Here is a 23771-nt window from a genome sequence, read left to right as displayed (position 1 = left end):
GAATGTACAAAACAGTTTTCTTAACATTTCCAAGCTAGTGTACAAAATAATGCCAAAGTGGAATTTGTACATCTCTACACACACACACACACACACACACACACACACAGAGAGAGAGAGAGAGAGAGAGAGAGAGAGAGAGAGAGAGAGAGAGAGAGAGTTGGGTAGCTAAAATAAGTAAAAACGAAGGCTCTGGACCTACCTGTGTGACCATACTTTGCATGTATGGTACTGGATGTTGCTGTTGCTGTTGCTGCTTTTGCTGAGCAGCACTTTCTATTGCTACTTTTGCTACAGTACTTGGATCTGCTCCAGCTGGCACAGCAACCATAGTTGCACTGCAGCCAGCCTTGTTAGGGTCACTGATTGTAACAATTCTAACTCCTACTTTATTTGGGATTCCTGGAACATTTTCCCTATCGTTATCCTCTGCTGGCCTCTTTACAGTTTTGCATTCTGCTGTGCCATTAGTCGACCGAACTTCAGATGACAGGGTAGCCAGGGGCCCACGAGGTCCTGAGTGTGGAACTGCTATGATTTGATGCCCCTGTATAACAGAGGCCGTTGACTGTGGCGAAACTACTACACTTGGGCGTTGCTGAGGCACATCTGAATTCAAACTTGAAGCTAGAGGTCCATTAGGTACATCAGCAATGGTACCACTAAGTTGCTGGGTTAACAGTTTTGAAACCTCTTGTGTACTGCTTACAGCAGACGTAGTACCCAAACCTAATACAGGTCCGTTGGAAAATCTTTCCCCTTGATCACCTTTGGCAGCATCTTGTTGTGTGGCATCCATATTCCCTTGTTCTACTGGAGAAATCTCACCATTTCCTACATGATTGGAAGTTTTGTGATTTGGAATGTTTTTGCTTAAATGGGAACCATCGCCTTTTTCAAAGTCACAGATTCCATTAACGAGGGGTTTCCTCAAATCACTTTTAATTTCCTGCGTTTCTGGTTGCTCAGAGTTCTGCTTTCCAAGAGCTCCGTTTTCACCCAAGTCTAACGACGGTCCATTACTGACCTGCGAGAACTGATTGGCCTCATTCTGAGTTTTCCCTGAGTTAGCTGGAGGTAGACTGGAGTCATGTTTTCTTCCGTTTAGAAGACTTCCCGCTTGTGTTTCGTTTTCCTTTGCATCGCCGTTGCTGGTGTTTGCAGCTCCTCTTCGGCAAGAAGGGTTCTCCATGACCTCAATTTTACGCTCGTGAATATGTAAACCTGTTGCCTCCTTTGCTTCTTCTTCCTTTTGGCAAATGATTTTGTCTCCTTTGAAGGGGGGAGCAGCAGCAGAACATGACGATTGTCCGGCTAGAGGTGCCTGGGTAGGTGGAAGCGTTTGCACCTGCAGCCCAACTCCTGCCTGAGTGCCACTCACCGCAATTCCAGCTGGAGCAATGATCGCATTTCCCTGACTCACAGTTGCCGTAGCAAAACTAGTATTTGGCACAACTGTTATGGTGACCTGATTGCCAGAAGTCCCTTGGAAAATGGTTGCTGGACTATTTGAGATCAACTGGCCTGGCAATATTTGTAAATTGGAAATGGGAACTGTTTGGACTGTTCCTTGGGGCTGGATTGCACTCTGTACCAACTGAACGTTTTGCTGTCCAACTAGGAGCGGCTGAGCCGAAGACTGCCCTTGAACTCCAAAACTTGGTGTTTGGTTATTTGCCATCTGATAAACCACTTGAGGGCTGGGAGCTCTTGCGTTGTTTGGAGGAGGAATCTGCGGCGCTGGGAGAATTAGCTTGCCTCCGGGAGTCGATGGGCCTCGCTTAGGAAGCAACAGCTGTTTTATCAGGCTTGACTCACTAGGAGGAGGCTGGCCCACTGCTGGGTTATTTTGCTGCGACTGAACTTGCATCTGTACCTGCTGTTGCTGCTGGACTTGTATCTGTGGCTGGGGCGGTGCTGGTGAATGCTGCTGCTGCTGTTGCTGCCTCTTAACAGAAAGCATCTGGCTGACCGTGGGAGGGGGTCCTTGCGTTTGCGGGGTGAGTGGTGGAGAGGATATTACGGTAGGGACTTGATTATTTGAAATTGGTCCAGGTGACGGGGAGGAAGCTGGCGTTAGGTTTGGCTGCCCACCCAACTGGACAGCTTGGCCAGTGGGTATCGAAGCGGGATTGGTAAGAACAATTTGGTGAATGGCTGGTGCGTACGTTGGACCTTGCTGAGCTGGCTGGCTTACGATCACGACACTTTGCTGAGGTGGCGGAGGCTGCTGTTGCTGCGACGGCTGCATGGGCTGCTGTACCACTGTTGCGGGAACTTGCTGAGAAGGGAGGGGCTTTGGTGCAATGTTCTGAAACCCTACTCTAGATGTCGGTGGATTTTGGACGCCAGCAATCGTAACCACCTGTCCAGCAGCAACTTGGAAATTCTGAACTGTAGTAGCAGTAACTATATTGGAAGATGAAGTTGTGACATACTGCTGAGGGGCTATGATGACCGTGTCTTGTTGCTGGTTACCAGCTGTGGACTGCTGAGATGATGTTTGTACTGGCTGTGATGATGTGGTAATGAGCTGTTGACTCTGGGAAACGGCCGATGTGCATGCTGGTATATTCTGTACTCTGCCAAATATATGGCCCTGAGGTACAGCTTGTTGAATTACCGTAACAGGAGTGCCTGAGGGTATTTGTCCCGGTACCACCGCGTGCAAAGGGGACTGCTGAATTACAGGTTGATGAAGCAAAGTCTGAGAGCTGACAACAGTAACGGAGGGCTGTGGCCCTGCAATGCTAGGATTCTGATTGGAAGGTTGTGCGCCACCGCCTACAGCAATAGTAACAGGAACTGCAGACTGGGGAACGGTGCTCTGTATGACTGTGGCCTTGACTACTTCACAAGATATTGGAGCTTTATTCTGTATGACCGTCATGGGAGCATTTTGTTGTTGCTGACTATGAACTGAAGGGTTCTGTAGTATCCTGGAGCCAGTCTGTACCACTGTAGGCGCACCTTGAATAGGAAAAGACATTTGTGTTGCAGTTAGAGTTGAAGACTGATTGTTAATAGAGGTCCTCGGAAAATAGTTTCCAACACTTGGCGGTCCATGTGGGAGTCCTGTAAACCAAATAAAGCGGGGGGGGGGCATTAGTGGGAACCCTGAAATTATAGCAAGCAACATTTCAAAGTAGAAGTATTATTAGTTAACTTAATCACGCATGGTTTTTTAATTAGCTTTGGAGTCAGCACTAACCACAGACTTTGTACATACCAGACAGAGGTTCAAGTATCTATCACTGTACTTGGTGTCCATGTATGTCCCTTCCTCTCCTTATAACTCCAAGGGCCAACAATGGTGTGGAATGCCATCATAAGGAGATAAACAACTACAGAACTTTTAGAAGACATCTGAAGGCAGCCATGTATCAGTAAGTTTATAATGTTAGACTTTTCATGTTTTTATATATGTTGGAAGCAGCCCAGAGAGCCTGAAGCAATCCAGCCAGACGGGTGGGGGTATAAATAATAAAATTGTTGTTGTTGTTATAGTTCACCCCAGCTGAATGCCCAATTTGCCAGGTACACATGGCCTGCTTTTGGATAACATCAGTGTGCTACAAAATGCAGGCTTACGATTTAAGTTGTTAAATAATAACTTGCATTATCTACATCAACCAACATGGAAACCAGGTGAAGTAATCTCCTCTACCCCCAGAAAAATGGTTTCCAAAGCATTGTAGCATTGTCTCCAGGGTTGTGTATATGTGTATCTGCATACCGTATTTTCCTGTGTATAAGACTAGGTTTTTCCCCTTTAAAATGTCAAAAATTAGGGGGCGTCTTATACACGGATATATCTCCCCCCCCATTTTCTTAAATCTGAGTCCCCAAAAATAGAGGGCGTCTTATAGATGGTGGCGTCTTATGGACAGAAAAATACGGTACTTTCACACACCAGCCCACCATGCAGTACACTTATAACATGTATACCTTGCTTTTGAAAAAAATCACAATTCCAGGGCAGCTTAGTATACACATGGCTTTGAAACACAGGCTCCCCCTCAGCCTCCATGTAGAATGTCAGGTACTGCCCTGCACATCAGCAGGAATGTCTCACCCATATGATCTGCATGCCTTCTCTTTGTAGTGGAAGGATCATATGGCAGGCTATACATAATCAACTGCATCAGACTCTAGATGCAGAAAAGAGGCAGAATGCACGTGAGCGTAACCTTAGTTCCCATGCCACACTAGGTATATATGTCTCTACGGATAGCAGCATGTATAGTGAGTGGCCAGACCTGCCTTCCCAACACGGGTGTCACTCCTGTTTAGCCGCATGGGGCGGTGGAGAAGTTGGGGCTATGTGGGTTCACTGATGGACAAAGCATACTGGAACTATGCTCCTGCATGACTCCAACCTTGCCACCTAGGGCAGCACCATCCCAAAACATGCGCAACTCTTGGTCGACATACGACATAATACTGCAGTACTTGAACCAGCCCAACATTTTATGCTCTGAATCAATTCAAAACTCAACATAAAATATTCACAGTGTATAAATTACCTGCTGGTGAAGGAGAAGGAGCTACATCAGGAACAGACTCAACCCGAAGGACAGGGGTTGTCGAAGGTTGTTGCTGATAGTACATCTGAATAGGGAGAGGTATAGTCCTCCTTTTCACTCCTAACACATGAATATGTGCCTGCCCATTGTTATTTGTATCCTCTATTCTCTTCACTGAGTGATTGGGAAAGACAGTTCTGCCAAACACAAGCAAACAAGCACACACATTAGTTAATTTTGCTAGCTTTTTTCAATGATCTTCTGAGCATAAAATAAAAGCTTTGTATGCAAGTATATTTTCTAAGTATTGTGGTAAACTATGTCAGAAAAACCATTCCTCAAGGCAATTGATTGACATTTCAGTTTCCTGCCAAACGTGAGGGTTCTGAAGTAGCGATTATATCAGTGCTTCCCAACCAAGCCTGCTGTAAGCAATGATCAGTTCATGTTTCAGCACCAAGGAAGTGTGGGCATTGGCAATGGAATTGGTATGGAGAAGAGAACACAGTAGTGGAGCACTTGGGAAGAAGAATGGATCAGAGGGAGACAGAAAACGAGTGCTGGAAGAAAAATAGTACTGAATTTCATTCAGTTGTTTTTAAAACAAGGAACAGAACAGGAAGGAAACTGTACCTTCTAAGCCTAAGAAAATTTCAAAAAGGCAATGGAGTACATATGGGCCATGGCAACGATTGCTATTTAAGGGAAGGGTGGAAATCTAAGGCAAGAAAGAAAAAGCACTATAAAATGTTCTAGATTTCTTCAGCACAGTATGCTGCTTGCATCCCACAGCTACTTTTTTTATAGATCAGCAGGTTCAAAGGAAGGTCTCCCAGACTCTTGGCTCCAAGTTTTAGGTTTGGGTTTTCAAAAGATAGCTAAGATAAAATGAAAAACCCACACGGAATGTTTGAAAATAGTAAAAACAATGGTTATACAAACAACTACCACCTTTAACAATACAAGATGGTCATATCCATAACACACTTTCTCCTTAAATTTGCAAATCAATACAAACTGCTGAACACCACACATCCCCAGGCTGTGATTTATTCTGTGAATAAGTTAAACTTACCGAAGACATTTATAAAATCCAGTTGATGTTAGGATTCCACCACGAGCTAGTTTGCTGCACGTGGAGAGGTATTCAGAGTACATTTCAGCTCGGGAGATTGAACAATCTGGATTGACCTCAAAATGGGCATTCAACCTAAGGAAATGATTTAGGGGAGAGAAAAAAACTATATAAGCACATATGCAAAAACTAACTGGCTTACTGTTCTGCAACCATGTTTTTCAAACTTTTTAAGAAGCACTTCCTAAATCTACATTTCTGACATAGAGCCTCTGTGCACTGCATAAGGTTCTGGATGCAACTCCAGTTCCATGGGGCACCGGCTGGCCTTTTGATCTCTTCCACTGCCCTGCAAAATAAAGTCTAATCATGGCTTTGATATTAGTTTGGAATGTTTTCCAGCTACACAGGCACCAGGTAAGCACCTGTACAGATGGCAATACAGTATGTCTGGCACCTCTTGAAAAAGACTATACAGTTGCTTATTCCTACAGTATGATAATGAATTTTATATTCCAATGAATATAGTATAGGATGATGCTATGGTGGCCTTAATGTAAAGGCTAATATATCAGTGTTTCTTCAACAAAAATTATCACACTAAGCTGTGATTCCTTGATATAAACATTTATGAACTACACACACACACACACAGAGAGAGAGAGAAACATAGTGCTCATCTATGAAAATGTGTAAATCTATGAAAACATTCAAGCACGGGATGTAACAAGAAAGAAAGAAAGAAAGAAAGAAAGAAAGAAAGAAAGAAAGGAAGGAAAGAAAGAAAGAGCAGAACATACAACAGCTATCTTAATACAAGAGTAAAAATCAAGCCCCTTGCTGTGAAGATATAATTAAATGCTTTATGCTCTTATCTGAAAACCAAGACACTTAAAATAGAAAGGAATATTGTATCATTCAGCCTTTCTTGTAAAGGCTGTGCACTACTACACAGGCAATGTTCAAATTAGCTGATTAATATTTCTTCAAAACAACATCAGAATATTTTTATTTCTAAAATATACATCAACCTTTAAAATGAAAATATTTTAAATTTAAACATTCTCCTATGGTTGGCTTTCTCTCCCAGCATTAAAATCCTTGAATTATGTACTCACCACTGGCATGCAAATTTTTCACTGTCAATTTCTACTATTCCTGGTGGTGGAGCAACATGTGGTGCTCTTGATGCTATGGAACAGAAATAACAGTCAGGGTCAAGGATTTAAACCACCACCTCACCACCCTTTTCATTTGTTTAGTTTCCACCCCTTGCTATTTCTCAAACGTATATTTTGGACTTGTTTTCCTGAGAGCAACTCTGCCTGAAGGTAGTGGAGCTTGCATTTATTTTGTGTCCAATGCCATCAGTGCTGAATGCAAACCAGAGTCCCAAAGGAACACTCTAAGGCTCCCAATTGTTCCTTTGCAGCCATGGCTTTATCTAGCCCATACCTGACATCTGATGAATTAACAGGTGGGTGTAGCTAGCTCCAAGTGGCCTGGTGTGCCCAAATAGGAGGCCTGGCTAGCCTAATTAGGTCCACGGGCTGGAGGATCCCCACCAATGCAGTAAAAGGTGAACACCATACACTATACAATATAATTTATATAAAATTTGTTTAGCAACAGCAATACTAACCCGGGGTAGTATGTGATGGAACCTGCTCCACTTGCTGCTGCCTGATATCGGAGAGTAGATGGCTCGTACTCTGATGTTCGACAAGTTTTACAGCCCCAAGTGCATCTGATCCAAACATCTGGATGTCCATTGAGACCAGACATACTAATGTATCTGAATCATTAATATTAATCATATTAATATTAACACAATAGAAACTGAAGGACAATTCATTTATTACGCTTTCTCTATTCAACTGATGAAAATGAAAATAGCTTTATAAGTTCAGTATATGCATTTTTCTTGGCCTGGTATTTATTATTGCATTTAACTCATAATTTCATATACTACTTGATTGTAAAAAAATCTCAAAGGAGGTATTATACTGAAATCATAATTGAAGAATCCAGATATCTGCTTTTGTCATTTAGTATAATCTTGGAGGGGGGAGGGGGAACAGATTCAGTTATCTGAAGATGTTCTGGGAAGACCATGTTTCTTATGAATGTGTCAACTTGGTAATAAAGTATAGCATCAGACATAGAATCCAGTACTTAGTATGGACTCTTGGGGGGGGGAATGTATGACTCCAACTTTACAAATGGGTAACAGTGTCTGCAAAATAGGAATTGGCTAAGATCACAGCACAATAAGTTTATGGCACAATGGGAACTTGAACCAATGCCTTTACAATCCAACTCAAACTCTCTACCCACTGAACTTTATTATCTGTTGTTTACTTAATAAGAAACATGTCTGGGAGCCTATAGCTAATGATACTGATAATTTCAAAAAATTGCTCACTTACCTATGCTTTTGTCAACTTTTGCTATCTTAGTACAAGCCACTTCACCCATTTCAGTGAGCATATAGAGCACTTCCAAAGCTGATATGACAAGTAACACATCAGGCAAAGTGAGATGACAGATGATTTCTTTGTAGGATTCTTGATCTACATATTCACAAATTAAGACACCATTGTCCTCAGCTTTACAAAGATTAGCCAAGATTTCCATGCCTGAAACAAAAACAAATATTTTAGAACCAAACATCTTTATCCTCAATTATCCAGACTAGAAGTAATAACCACATAACAGCTTACCCCTCATTTTTAAGAATCTATCTCTTGCCATTAAGCATTTTGTAACAGTATGAAACATTAGATGAGTTGTTTTGAAATCAACAGGGTCCAATAGAAGCTGAAAAAGAAATAAAGTGATGTACCTGAGTGATGTACTTATAATGGAGCATAATATTTACAATCACTGAAATGATTAGAAAGATGTCACATTCAATACTGAAAACATTTTCAAATGGATGCTATATCATTTCCACTACTGTGGATAAGTAAAGTCTGTTCTTCATTAACTTTCACTGTTTTTATTACCACTAAACTCAGTCTCATGTATGAAATTTTGAAAGCAATAGGAAGTAACAGTCCAAATCCATTCATTTCTACTAAAAATTCTCTCTGAGTTCAATGAAAATTATTGCCAAGTAAATGTGCAGAGGATTGCAGCCTAAGGTTACAGTTCTATCTGTTCTTATCTGGCACTATGCCCCAGTGAAAACAAAAGGATTTATTTTTGAGTAAGCATGTATAGGATTGTTCTGTAAGGCTTTGTTTGCACTACTTTATGGCTTGTTTAGATTATATTGGAAGGCCAGCCAATAGTTTTAAACATACCAGGAAAAATAAGCATTAAATGTACAGGACATTTCCATAATTTGAAGAAATTAGGGCCCTTCTGAATACACCACAAAGGAAGTATAAAACAGCCACTTTTATTGTATTAAGAATGCACTGGGCGCAAGCTAGGAGAACAGTAGCCAATCTTCAGTGTTAAATGTAAAATTATTATTGACAATTTGTGGCTTTTGATTTTAGTGATGGGTTACATTTTGGGTGAGGGTATGGAATCTAATTGTTTAATCTCATCCCAGACAAAGAACAGGGATGCTACTTTGAAACAAAAACAAACAACCCATATCTTTACATCCCAATGAGGCATTCCATGATTACAAGTACATGCTATGAAGAACACAGGGATACAATTTCAGTGGACTAAAAATATCTGCAGAAACTTGCTGTTCTCGAAATCATTTGAAGAGATAATACGAAACAACAGGAAAGAGTCTGGAAGATCTCCAGTCCCCTTTTATATGAGAATCCTTAATGTTTAAACTCAACCCAGCCTTGGGATTCAAGCCTTTTAACTCATAAAGAGCATATTTTGAATTTGTTTCTTACCTCTGCGGCAATGTTTCCTAATGTGTCAAGCCCCAACTGTCTTAGAGAAATAAAATGACTGTGAGCAGAGAGTAATAAGAAACGAAGACAGGTACGATTAGCTGCCAACAGCTTTACATTTCCCTCCTCAAAGGAAAGATTTCGTAAAATCACTGCAATCTGGAGAACCCGTTGTCCTTCAATATCGTTAATGCCCAACTTGCGTGGCGGATGAAATAAAGACTCCCATATCCAGTCTTCTGGTGTAGCATCTATAAAAGACAACACATTCACTTGAACAGTTTCTGCTCTAGATACCCCAGATATAATCCAATGCTCATTTGACGTAACTCACCTTGAGATTTGTTTCTGTCTGAAATGAGGTCACGTACTTCATTATCTTCAACAATATCCCTCCAAAACTGAACAAAAACAAACAAACATTGATTTATTTTTTTATTGCAAAGTTTCCTTTAACAAGATAGCAGTCTGAAAAACCCATTGTGATGCGGGGGAAATGAGACTGATTACAATATCAGTATGTGTATCTGATTACAATATGTGTATTTGAAGAAGTGTGCGTGCACACGAAAGCTCATACCAAGAACAAACTTAGCTGGTTTCTAAGGTGCTACTGGACAATTTTATATATATATCTACAATAACTTAGTTATGAAGCAAAAATCATGATAAAATTACAGTGCAGGATTGTACACTCCTGACCCAAAAGTACTATTTTGCCTTCAGCATTTAGCTGCATAGCTACAGATGTGCACTGACAGAATTATGCACTTCAAGAACTTATCCATGTTGTGCCTTTCTTTAACGAACAAATACCGTCCACTTTTTTTGGTTGGATATTTGCATCTTTTTATTTAATGTGCTCAATTTATTTTCTTTCAATATGGGATAAGCTGTGAACCTATAGATAGTCTTGGACTATGACTCCATATTACTTCAATCACCCTTGATTATTAGCTATGCTTGCTGGGGCTGGTGGAAGTTGAAGTTCCAATAACAACTAGAAGGACATTTGCTCCCCAGTCTTGATGGCCAATGCCACAGTATCATTTTAAATCAAAGCAACCACTGACGCAAAATAATTTCATGTTTAAAAGTAAAAGACATCAGCATGATTAACAAAACTCTAAGCCATCTGCCACCTTTTGTTATATGCTTATTTTTAATCCTATCAGTCTCTTGTTCTTCTATCTCTAAATGAAACTCGTATGTAGTGTCACTGTAAATATCATGGCAAGAAAGTGGAGCTAATTCACATTTGGTTGGGAGAGCAAGCATAAAAAGAACAGCTTAAACACTATTCCACTATCTGGGGGGGAAATCAAAGAAGAAAATAAAATGTAACACTATATAACAATTTATGCAAACATGATCTCTTTATCAATTATTGAATGTACAGTAATAGAAATGACACATCTAAAATCCACTTAATGCACGCCTTCATTAAAACATGAAACAATGAAGCATTTAAATAGGGTGCATTATACTATTAAACATTAAAAAAGGAAAAAATAGAATTTCCAAAATATAGCTAATTTTAGAAGCAGTGTTACTAAACGGCATTCCTGAGTAATTCTTTTTAAAACTGTGCTATCATACTAGATACACTGTAACAATTATAAATAGATTTTGGAAAACATCCAAGCTTCCTATTAAAAAAAAATCCTCACAACATAACTGAAGCTCCTATTACTGCTATCACTAAACAATGAGACATTCCTGGACTATCTTTCCTCGGGACACAAATATTCAACGGATGTAACAGGTCAAACACATACAATTTGGTACATTTCTTTATGCACCCCTAGCAATAACTATTTGTGGCCTTTTTGGTGTAACGACCAAATGGCATGGGACACAATTCTTCCCCCTGGAAGCACAGCACCCATATGTAGAAGGATCCCCCAAAAGATGCAAACAGAGCGTTCCCCAACCCAGCAATATGAATGCATAGTCATTCAGCGCACCAGGCTATTGCAGTGGTACCTTGGTTCTCAAACGCCTTGGTTCTCAAACACTTTGGTTCTCAAATGCAGAAAACCGGGAAGTAAGTGTTCAGGTTTTCGAACGTTTTTCAGAAGCCGAACGCCCAATGTGGCTGTTGGCTATTGTTTCCGGGGCATATGCACCAATCAGAAACTGTGCCTTGGTTTTTGAACATTTCGGAAGTCAAATGGACTTCCTGAACGGATTAAGTTTGGCGCTTTTGTTTTTGCTATTTATTTTGTGGTTTTGAGGCTTTTTCGGTGAATTTGTTTTTGTGACTGTGTGAAACCCAGTTCAGCTACTGATTGATTAATTGACTGTGTTACTGTGGAAATGGATAAAAGCAGCCCATCCAAACAATGACTATCATCAGTGCAGGTAAGGGGGGGAAATAATTTAAATTTTTATCATATACAATACTGTCTTATTTATTTTATAGTACAGTACATTGATCATTGCTTTAATTTAATGGATCAATGGTCTCGTTAGATAGTAAAATTCATGTTAAATTGCTGTTTTAGAGGTTGTTTTTAAAAGCCTGGAAAGGATTAATCTATTTTGTATTACTTTCCATGGGAAAGTGCGCCTTGGTTTTGGAACGCTTTGGTTTTAGAAAAGACTTCTGGAACGGATTACGTTTGAGAACCAAGGTACCACTGTACAGCTACCAAATTCTGGCCCATTCCACTTCCTCCAAGCTTGTATTGTTTTTACCTGAGTGGAGAGTATGGGCTGGGAGTATGGGATTGCATGCATCCCTTGCCATTAAAAACTGTTTGCAGTGAAGGGACATGGCCTCAATTTTAAGCGGTGCTCTGCTACAACTGCTAGATGTAATTGAATAAAACTTTGGACACTTTTCTCAAACAGAAGTTTTTATTAGAAAACCAATATTTCAATGAGATAAAGATAAAACCCTCAGCGAGAAACCATTTTTAATTACTGAATGCTACCATTTTTGCTATGAAGGCAAATTGACATTCTCCGCATTTCTCCTATTGTTATTAATCTTATCTTCACACTTTATACTTTTTTCTCTGTGAAATAGATTTATATTTAAAATAGTAATAGCTAATTGCCTGAAAAATGTGATATATGGAAACTTTTTCACTAGTGCCTAAGAAATGTTAAATCTGGGCAGAAAAGTCACATTTACTTCATAGATACAGAGGTCCTTTTTAGTTTCACACACTTCTGTCAATAAAATTAAATTAAAATGTATTTCGCTTTTATGATCTCAAGTGCCTCAAATTCGGTTTCAAAAGTGTCAAATTCTGGATTATTTTCATCAACACATCAACATATATAATACAATCCACCTGTACTGTCATTATTTGCTTGTTGCAAAAACTGATGAAGTAATTAATAATTCTTACATATTAACACAAAAAGATGCTTTACCTTAAGTTTCTTGTTAGTGGATTAATACAGCTGATCGTGCCCTCTAGTGGGCAAACAAATGTTTTGGGGGTCTTAAATAAAGCATCTCTAATACATCCACTGTGTGCATGAAATGCTATATTTTGGGGCCTCGTATATCGTGCTCATGGCACAGTAACCACCTGAATTGTTTATCACACACATAGGTCAAAATATGGCATACAAGGCTGAGTGGTGGTGTGCAACATGCAACAATGCAATGTCTTCTCAAGGAACAGTACACACAGCCTATCGTGAACACTATCCACGCTCAACAAAATAACTGACATGGATGTGCAAACTTGGTTGCGTGAAACTCAGCTGAAGTTGTACATATAACTTTGGAGCTGACTAAGGAGACTTTCACACATTCTAAATGCTGTTTCTCAATACTAATCTACAATAACACAGTCACTGTATTATTACCTCCAGCAGCACCTACTGTGGAGAAGGAAGCTTTCAATCTATCCCTGCACCTACCTATTTATTTGAAATACCTGAGAGCTCTTTATCTGATCCACTCTAAATAAAATTCCCTTCTTCTCTTTAGTCTAGCTTTGTCACTAGTATTTAAGCACAATGTTTAAGCTGCACTGTTGAACCGTAAGGCTCTATCACACATTTTTTTTGACATGCTGTTTTTAAAACTATATTTTTAAAAATTACCTTAACAAAATCTCTATCCGTTTTCTCCTTCCATTCTTCACCAAACACAGTAGAAAATGAACCTAAAGCTATGAGTTAAAAAGCATTAAAGTTACAATTAAAAATTGTCCATAAACAGCTGTGACAATACTGTAGATAATTTGAAAACAGTGTAATTTTGCGGTATTGTGGCCAGCCAATCTCATTCAGTTGCAATATACTTTTCTAGTACCAATATTACAGTTTATTAGAAGTAGCATAAATATTTTTTAAAAATTGTTTTGAGTTATGTCTTCTGCTCGGAGTGGGGTATTTACAACATGGAGAAGAGTGCTTTCTTTTGAAGGGCAATAGCCCATTATATCAACTCATCTAAAGCTGCATGAATTGGACTGCTGTTAAGTAGAATGGGGGGGGGGGAGTTCTTTTATCAATCCTGAATAATAAAGGAACTACCTGCTATAATTATGCCACAGGCTAAACAAGCCAGGAAGAAGAAAAAATGAGTGAAAAATCTATGCTGAAGAAGTAAACTCTGCGTTATGAAAATTCAAATGTTGTGCTTAAAAACATTATGCAAATAACATTCAAAGAAACTTGCTTAGTTGCATAAAGCTGTTCATTTTGCTTGCTTTGATCTGAATCTCATATTGGAGTTCTTGCACAAAGTAGAATTTTCTTGAAAGAAACTAGCATGGCAAGAAAGGGATAACTTCAAGCCACATATTTCTTAGGTGCACACAATTCCCTGCATGTTGGTGTCCTCTGTCTACAGTTTCCAGCCTGCCTAGAAACCTACTTAAAAAAACCCAAGTGGAAATGCAGACACCCAGAAATCTGTCCACATTCAGATCCTACAGTGTATGTAAAGAAATGCTATTTTAGGCATTCTGGTTCCTTTCTAAGTTTAAAAAGAGTATTAGCTAAACTAGAGAATGTCAACCTGGTCCCTACCGCCCACTAATGGGTGTTTTAGGATTCTAGGTGGGCGGTAGGGGGTTCTACGGCACAAGCTGAATCCTCCTTCCATCGAGCACTGGTGGGTGGTAAAGAATTTTACCATAAAGAAAGATGCATTAGTGGGCGGTAGGTATAAAAAGGTTGACTACCCCTGGGCTAAACCCTAAAAGGTTCACAGGAATTGATGTGGTTAGTTCCAAGGCTCATCCTATTCTCTGAACAAAGGAATGTTCTATGTGCACAAGAAACTGACATGTGTGAATGGAGTAGTTTCCTTTATTACAGAGAATGGGAAATCTCTGCATACCTGAGCCTTTAGACTGCACTCTTCAAGTCTAAATACTTGATTTTTAGGATCTGGACAACTGACTTACATGCAATGCTGATCAAAGTTTGATAACAAGCAGCTGCATAGAATTCAAAACCTAAAATCTACTCTCTGGAATATGCCCGCAATATGGAATATTTTTTTAAGGCAGATGTGACCCCCCCCCAAAAATGCATCTCCTATGCTCTCTTTTTGGAGTGATAACAATGTTATACAGCTATGTTGAAACACACATTTCTCTAGGTACCAGAGTAAAATTTTACACAGGAAGTTTAGTTCTGTCTTCAGCTGGAAGCTGGCCAGCTGCAGACTCTCTGATTTAATCCAAATTGGCCTTTATGGCAGGAGTTCAACATCAAATTCTGTCAGTTTCAATAAATATAATGGCTGTATTCAGATGTCACACTCAACCATAGCTTAGTAAGACTCCAGTCCTTTTTCCTCTTCTGCAACAATGCAGTCTCTTCCCAGTCTCTTCTCCTTCGGGTGCAGCAGTTAATGCTAACTATAGTTTGTTTAAACAAAACAAGCCAGCTTCATAATTCATGAAGCATTATCCATAATCAAAGTTTGTGTAGTCTGAAGACAACAAGCAGCAGCAAATCTAACCTGGATGTGGAAGTTTCCCAATTCCTCTTTGTAGCCAAATCAGAAGCAGGGAGAAGGGCAACAGCCCAAGGCTTGCTGCAGCTCATGCATCCTACATTAACCTATGGTTTAGTATGATATCCAAATGTGGCCAGTGGCTGCATACATGTCCTTTTACCAGTGGTTCAAAAGCACATCTCTTCAGCAATTATTCTCACCTAAATCTCTGGCTGCAAGAAACAAATAACCCCGCTCTCCCCAAAACCCCATCAGTTTGTTTATTCCAATCTTCATAAACACATATTTGGCCACGATCCTTGTTCTACTCTAGACTAACAAAGCAAGACATGATTAACCATTTCAAGGAAACACAAGAGATGCTTGAAATACTGAAACTTGTTTGAAATTCAAACTATTGTGAAATATTAAAGAAAGAAAAGAAAGTTACAAAAACTTGCACAAGTGTGCTATAGAAGCAATGAGACCGGAAGGATCTCAGCAGAAGAACACTGCAGGATACAGAACTACTGGACAAAAAGTGGGTCAGCTTACTGGAGGTAATAGAATCAGCGTCATTTTAACTTTAGTGCATCATCTCACCAGTGACTTGCGAGAACTTTAGGGTCAAGTACCAATCCAAAATATCCCCTCAGTTCAGGGGTTGGTTCATAGATGAAATTATTGGAATATTGTTTCTACGTATTAGGCTGCTATTAATAGCCCTGTCTTGTGCACCCTTTCTCAGAAATGTAGTAACTATTTGTTTAAGGCTGAGGAAAGAAAGAAAATTCTATGTTGGGAACCATTAGGAAAGAGACTGAAAAGGAAATATCCTCTAGAATAATAGCGCTATAGACAATCAAGGATGTGCACAGATCTATCAACAGACTTAGTCATGGTAGCTAAATGGAATGTACAGATGCATGGCTGGGATTCCTCTGAATGTCAGTGGCTGGGAAGAGACGCAGTGATGTTAAAGACTGCTGCCTTCACAGACTTTTGTAGGCATCCCAGAAACATCTGGTTGGCCAGTGCTGAAAGCAGGATGCTGAATCATCAGTCTGATTCAACAGGACTCTTCTTTTGTAGGATTATGAAACAGGTAGGATAGAAGATGGGAAAAGACAGAGCATGCAGAAGGAAAAGAGGAACAAGGAAACAACTCTGCTGCATAGTAGTACACTTGCTCATCAAAGGATTATTCAAAGTAGAAACTTACTGTCATCAAATACCCCAGCGTTAGCAAGCAGCAAAGTGATGATTTTGGGGTCCTTGTCAAGCTGCATAACGTGTTTGCTTTCATTTGATAGAAGAGTGCACACATTAATAGCAAAGTCCACTTCATTTGGGAGTCCAGATAACAGAGAAAGCACCAATTTACTATAGTCATTTGGCGAATTAAAGTCCATAGATAGCCCATAACTTTGTCGAAGAAAATCTATTTATAAAGGCAAAAATACATCATTAGCAACAATGCACCTGTAGGCTTTTTGTGCCATTTGTCCAACAGAAATCAAGGACAAATGGCGCTACCATCGACTAATTTGTCAAAATTTACCTGACACGCTGTGCTGCTGGTAATTATAGGAAGATGGAATTGCACCTATAGGAAGTTGAGGCTTTGGATTGCCTGGTTGTACCTCATCATCATCCTCTCCAAAGTGATGTACTTTCTCGTACTTTTCTAGATAACTGAAATAAAGAGCAAGGATTTTTCACTATGTAGAACTTCATACTGTACAATCATACAATGCTAAAAAACTGTAAATTGCTTTAATTTAGCAGCTCAGTGAAACTTAATAAATTGAGGACTTCTTAAATAAATAGAACACACCATAGATCCAGACTATTAAGTTCTGATTTGAAGGGCACAATCATATTCCAAAACATCCATAATTGTATTTTATATAGGTTATTCTATAGCATTATATTTTAACTGCATTGCAGACCTTCAAACTTACTATTAAACTTTTGAAAATAAACGAACCCACCACCACAAACACTAAATGTACATTACAGCAGTTCTACTAGATACACCTACAACTGAAAAACTGAGTGTATTTTTTGCAGCTTGCTGATACCCACAAGCCTAATTCAGGTGCTGCCATTCAGGGTCAACAGAATTAGTTACAGACTTGAACAAAATCTTCAGTGTTGATCACTACCCCCATTGCTTTGTTTGATATTACTTCACACCAACATCTAGAAGGGTGACCAAGATCAGTGCCCTACTTAATGTAAGACATTTCAAAACATTGCCAAGCAAACCCAGTCAGCACAAAAGCAAGGATTAGCTCAGATGACCATCAAAATCAATGTTTGAAGATTTAGCAATAAATCAAAGCTCCATTCTTCACTGAAGGGAATGCGAAGGCAAAGCAGCACCCAGCTGGATTGAACCCCACCACTGCTGATGTCAACCTGAGATGTCAACTGATTGACATGTGAGTGTGGTTGGGGGAAAATGGCCTCATGGGCAAAGACTGACCTGTGAGTCCGAGGATCCCCACCTGTACTTTAGAGGACTTGGATGAGATGTCTGAATTGGATCACTATATTTACACTCCCAGTGGTTCAGAGAAAGACTTTGCCCAAGAAAGGGATTTCAGAGTTTGTGGAAGACTTTTAGTCAGCAACCCTATGTAGACAATGACACCCCACCCAACTAAACTCAGTGGGAATTACTTCCAAGTAAATATGAATAGGATCGGGCTCTTAGGATCAAAAAGGTGGACTCAGTCTCTCTCAAGGAAAAGTAGTCTCTTGGGGCCCAAGGACTTTCTAAGGCAAGGGCCTTTTAATTATGCCCAGTGAGATGAAGCACAGACTCTTAACACTTGTAAAATGAGCTTCTAGAGAACTATTCCCACCAAAAAGTTACCACATTCTAGCTTTAAGAACAGCAACATGCAGAGTACATTTTAAGAGTATTATTTTCCACTTGTACAAATATAAACTTTTACAAAAATGTTTTCAAAGTGGTGATTTCATAGTTGTGGCAAATATATTTAATGAACAAAAAACATTTATTTTACAGATTAATTCAACTTGTCTCCCATTCACACTCAGAGTGGTCTATGGGGACTTCCATCGAGGAAGACCAAACATCCTTACCATCAGAGAAAGAAGTATATTGGACACCTTCAGAACTTTCCTTGCTAAAAAGTGTGCTCTTTTAATAACTATTTCTGGTCTAGCCAGAATCCCACTCAACTCAACCTTGCTCTGTTTAAGCAAAGGGAGTAATATGTTCCTGAGTCATATATACAATTACAAATAGGTAGAAACATTAGCATCCCCTTATCCTGTTTCCAGACAGTGAATATATGTATTGTATTTTTTTCTATTTTATAGTTCTATCCAACAGTCCTCAACCGAGTGAGAATACACCTGCAGCAGCATACAAAAGAAAAAAGGGGGGGGGCAGCAACTGAACCACTTAAAACAAGAATTCAAACATACTAAGCACAAAATGGAGAGCAAGGATATTAAAAAAACAAAACAAAAAACTATACAAAGGCCTTTCTATAGCAGAAACAACAATTCAAACTCAAAAGCCTTTCTAGAAAGGGAAGTCTTGGCTAATTTGCCAAAGCTCGTAAAGGAGTTGGCAGGTGCACTTCTCTGGAAACTAAAAAAAGGGGTGGGGGTAGGGGAAGCCACACAGAGAAGATCTAAGATCTAACTGCTCTCATTCTGCTTCCATGAACCAAGTAAGGACTCTCTGAAGATGCCAGATAATGTGAGATGTCATTCTGGGCCCAGATTGTTAAATCAAGACTTCCGAAACCCGCTGATGCGCTGGCTAGGCCAGCCTTCCCCAAAGGCTGCACTGGCTACGACTGCTGGAAGTTGTAGCCCAAAACATCTGGAGAACATTAGGCTGGTGTCAGTACTGGTTTGAGGAACTACACAAATTACAGGGAAAATCTATGGTGCACATTTTCAAAACTGGCATCATGAGATATCTCCAACGCAGTCTAGTCAAAAGTCTTACAGCTACTTTTTGCAACAGTTATGGTTTCACAACACACAAAAGACATGGAGCATGTTAATAGAATAGAATATCATTTATTACGGCCATAGGCCCATACAGGTAAAAACAACACATAAATAACAGCTTGTGCCGTAAGGAGGGAAAAAAAAGCAATCGCTAAAACACTACTATAACAATAAAATACTATAAAATGGAAAGGCATACTACGCCTTAATTAGCTTGTAGAGCTCCTTGGCGTCGCTTTTGGGAAAGGACAGCAACTAGGAACCTAGCCACCTTCAGGGTCGTGTGGGTATCCTTGTCCTGCAAGATTTGGGCAAGGTGGAATTTTGGTGGGGTACCCTCTAGTTTCTGTATGATTGATCCCAACAAATTTGCCCGTAGCACATTAAACAAGGGGCAAGTGAACATAATGTGCTGGAGCGACTCCGGCGACACCTTATCACATTCGCACACGGCGGGGGCTTGACCCTTTGAGAACCTATGTCTCAGGACATTGGAGGGAAAAACGTTAAACCTCGCTTTGGTGAAGGCCAGTCTATGTGCAGCAGTCGAAAGGGAGGAGAGGTATGATGGAACGCAGTAAGTTAAAGTGATACCAATGTTCTGGGGCGAACAAACACCTCCCCCCAGCGTATAATTTCGCTGTAAATCGATGTCATCCAGTCTTTGGCGGATCAGTCTCTGAGCAGTGATTTGGTCTAGTTTTAGGGAATCTGAGGGAGAGATTCCATAACTCAGGAGTTTGGCATGAATTCTGCTAGTCCAAAGGCTGGAGAATTCATCTCGCCATAAGCATTGGGCAAGGTAATGGTTTGGTAATCTATGCCACAATGATAACCAGTAATTGAAGACTTGCTTCCACAGGCAAGTTTCTAGGGATGCGACCTTCAATTCTAGTCGCATGGCTGCGTTGCTTACGCACAGGGGGAGCATTAGGAGCCGACGTAGGAATTGGCTTTGCAGAGTCTCAAGGGGAGCAAGATCTGTCATCACGGCCCAGAGCGGGGCAGCATAAGCAAGCACGGCAACCACTTTTGCCTTGAACACCTTTAGGGCCGAGGGAACATGCAAAGCTCCGTCCGAAAAGAAGAATCGGAGGAGCGCATATGACAAGGTTTTGGCCTTATTAAGTAGGTGTTGAATGTGAGCTTTCCACCCCAAATTGTATTGAAAAATGACTCCTAGGTATTGAAATTTTAGGACTTGCTCTATTTTTGCCCCACCAAGCTTCCATTTGTATAATCTCCGGCTTCTGGAGAAGATCAGGATCTTGGACTTGGCATGGTTGATGGTTAATTGATTGAGTTGACAATACGTGGCAAAGATCTTCAGAGCTCTGGTTAGTCCAACACGTGTATAGGATAGAATTACCGCGTCGTCCGCATATAAAAGGAGTGGGCAGCGGTAATCCGCTAGTCTAGGCGCGTGTGTACTTGGAGATGAGTTGACTAGGGGTGCTCGCATGTCGCTGATGAATAGGTTGAATAGGCAGGGAGCCAATATACATCCTTGGCGCACTCCCTTGTTTATTGGTATTGAGTTTGTAAGGTCGCCCGCTGGAGTGAATCTCACTCTGGCAAGGGTACCTTCGTGGAGCTGGCTTATGAGCCATAAGAGTCTTCTATCAATGCCCTGTTTCGCAAGTTTCTCCCAAAGAATATTTCTAGGAACGCTGTCAAAGGCTGCCTTTAGATCTAAGAAGGCAGCACAGAGGTAGCCCCGGGGGGGGGAGGAGTACTTCCGTGCCAGATGATAAAGAACTATCGCATGATCGGTTGTAGAGCGTTTAGTTCTGAACCCTGCTTGTTCATGGCCAATCTGGTTAGTCTCATCTACCCATCGCAATAATTTAGTCATCAAAAAGCTGGCATAAATTTTCCCTATAATCGAAAGGAGGCTGATGTTACGGTAGTTTTCCGGCTCCGTTGGAGAACCTTTTTTATGAATTGGTACAATAATGGCCTCCTTCCATGTTTTGGGGATGAGACCGGAAGCGTTGATTGCATCGAAGGTTTTGGCCAAGATGCCGGCCCACCATTGTGGGTGTAGTTTGATGGCTTCAGCAGGGATCAGGTCGGGCCCAGGGGCTTTGCCCGGTTTCAGCTGAGCTATTAACTTGGCTATTTCATCAGGATCGGTGGGAGGCCAAATAGGTAGGTGGGTAAACAGGTGCATCAGATGGTCGGAGGGAGCATCTGCCTGTGAGAAGCATTTCTTCAGGAACCGTTCCCATGTCGGTGCAGAGATGACTGTCCTTGGGGAATTCCTCCCCCTTCTGTTAATCAAAGACCAGAATTCCCTGGATCTGTGTGGTTTTGAAGCAGTAATCAGAGCCTGCCAACGATTATGTTGCCACTCACGCTTGGCAATTATCTGCGTGCGTTTGTAAACTTGCTTGGCTTGTGCATAGCTAGCTGGCAGAGTAGATGCATCAGAGGTCTTGTATGCATTATATATAGCACGGAGGCGCTGTCTTGCTTGTTTGCACTGAGAATTATACCAGGGAGCACCGTGAGTATACTCGTTTCGATTTAAATTTTTGGGTGGTAACCTGAAGAAGGACGTAAGATCAGTCATATGATGGTAGAAGCGCTTCAATACTATGCTATGCTCGTCTGAGGCAGAGCCTATGTTGGGATAGGGCCCGAGGATTTCTTTTTGAAAGAATTCCAGGTACTTTTGAGCCTGTGTCTCCGACCATTTGATTCCTCTTACTTGAAAAGATTCGTTGGTTACCATCTGAGTCGCATGTCTATGAGCCTCCGGCTGCCAGTTCAGGGAAAGCTTAGCAACAAGGGGAAGGTGATCACTAAATTGTACATTCTCGATCTTAAAAGTGGAAATACACTTAAATAGATCCCTAGAGACCAACAGGTAATCGAGGACGCTGTTTGATTTAACGCTCAGGTGGGTGAAATCCCCTGGAATATCGGGGAGGCATGTGCCATTTAAGGGGACCAAATTCAAACGGATGGCCATTTGATAGAGGAGTACTCCAGCCTCGTTTACTCTGTGGTCCTTAGAAGTTCTCTTCATGATGTGTTCCAGGTCATAATTATCAAGGTTTGGGGTAACCCACCATTTGGCTTTGGTCAACGAGTCCCAATTTGCTGCCGTACGGGCATTAAAATCACCACCAATTATGGCCGGGGTGTTAGGAAACTTAACATAGCATGAAAGCAAATGCTCTTCTAGCGAGCCCCATTTAGAGCCCAGTTCAAGGGAAGAACCCCCAGGTGGCAAGTAAACATTTGTAACTAGGAGCGAGATCTTTTCCCCCGCAATCAGCCCGGTAAGGGCGTAGGGAGGCAAGGCCTGTACTAGAGTAAATTTGGAATGTAGGTTGAGGGAGATGCCTATTATTAGGCCCCCTTTAGGGCGGCCTCCTTTCAGGGAGGGGCAGGCAGGGAGTTCTAGAAGCTCAAAGCCATTTAGCACAATTTTTTCTACTTCCCACGATTCTTGGAACAAAATGATATGAAACCGATTGATATACTCCAAGAATTCTGGCTCATGTTTTTTTCCCCTCCAGCCCGCAATGTTCCAGCTGAGGACTGATAGGGGGGAGTTCCTGTTGTGTTCAATTCGCTGTCATTTCGGGGAGAGAAGTGGGTCCTTTGGAGGCAGGGCAGACCCCACAAAAAAGTCAGTTATTTTACTTTGCATGGCAGGCACCTGCTGGAGGTACCTAATCTTGGAGTTGGTAGTGGGGTGTTCAGACTGGGACAACAGAGCGGGTCTCCCGCTGGCTAACCCAAGGGTGGCCACTTCATTAGGAGGCTCCACAGGATTTGCAGAGACTGCCCCACCGCGAGGTCTGAAGGTCGCCAATGAAACCATTTGATTTATATGTCCGGCCGGGTCTTCAGTCAAATCCGGATCATTTTTTGATGTAGGTGGAACGCTCCCCTGACCTGATGCTAGCGAAGGTACTGGGGGTGCTCGACGTACAGATACCGTTTGTATGTCGTGTCTGTGCCGCTCAGGAGAATATGAGGACTCCAATTCCGGCATTGATGGATTAGATGGTAAGGAATTGTTTTGGTGGAGGGGACTCTGAATTACACTCTTCAGCGGGGGACTCTTGGAGGGCGAGTCAAAATTTATCAGGAGTTGAGATGAAAGGCCAACTTGTGAGGCAAAACCTGGGTCTGTCAAGCGTTGATGGGCTTTGCCCACAGGTGGGGGAGGCATGGGTTTAGGAGCTGGACTGAGGTGTGGAAGTCTTCCTGCTTCCTTAGAACACGACTCCGAAAAGCTGGCATGGTTATCCTGAGAAGTGGGCAGGACTTTTCCGTTCTTCTGGACATATATGAGCTGATGGTTAAGTACTTCTAATCTATCAATTATTTCTTGTTGTTCCCTCGGTGGA

At 41.1% G+C, this 23771-nt stretch overlaps 1 protein-coding gene across 4 annotated transcripts in view; it reads right to left on the bottom strand.

The window, feature by feature from the left end:
- ARID2 (AT-rich interaction domain 2) overlaps positions 1–23771 on the bottom strand; it is a 103400-nt gene that overhangs the window by 21134 nt on the left and 58495 nt on the right. For 2 of the 4 annotated variants that reach the window (XM_083574303.1, XM_083574304.1), the window contains 12 exons: positions 16958–17091; positions 16619–16837; positions 13545–13612; positions 9808–9874; positions 9474–9724; positions 8325–8421; positions 8031–8240; positions 7244–7396; positions 6720–6792; positions 5602–5736; positions 4527–4723; positions 203–2970 (listed from right to left, as the gene is read on the bottom strand). In XM_083574303.1, coding sequence (XP_083430429.1) covers positions 203–2970; positions 4527–4723; positions 5602–5736; positions 6720–6792; positions 7244–7396; positions 8031–8240; positions 8325–8421; positions 9474–9724; positions 9808–9874; positions 13545–13612; positions 16619–16837; positions 16958–17091 — 4372 coding nt within the window. Of the gene's footprint in view, positions 1–202; positions 3076–4526; positions 4724–5601; positions 5737–6719; positions 6793–7243; positions 7397–8030; positions 8241–8324; positions 8422–9473; positions 9725–9807; positions 9875–13544; positions 13613–16618; positions 16838–16957; positions 17092–23771 lie in introns of all 4 variants that reach the window. The other 2 variants (XM_083574301.1, XM_083574302.1) reach the window with 1 other exon arrangement.

Source organism: Podarcis filfolensis (genome assembly GCF_964270895.1).
Source record: "Podarcis filfolensis genome assembly, chromosome: 10".
NCBI lineage: Eukaryota > Metazoa > Chordata > Lepidosauria > Squamata > Lacertidae > Podarcis > Podarcis filfolensis.
Note: the sequence above shows the minus strand (reverse complement) of the source record. Positions and strands in the feature narration are given on the sequence as shown.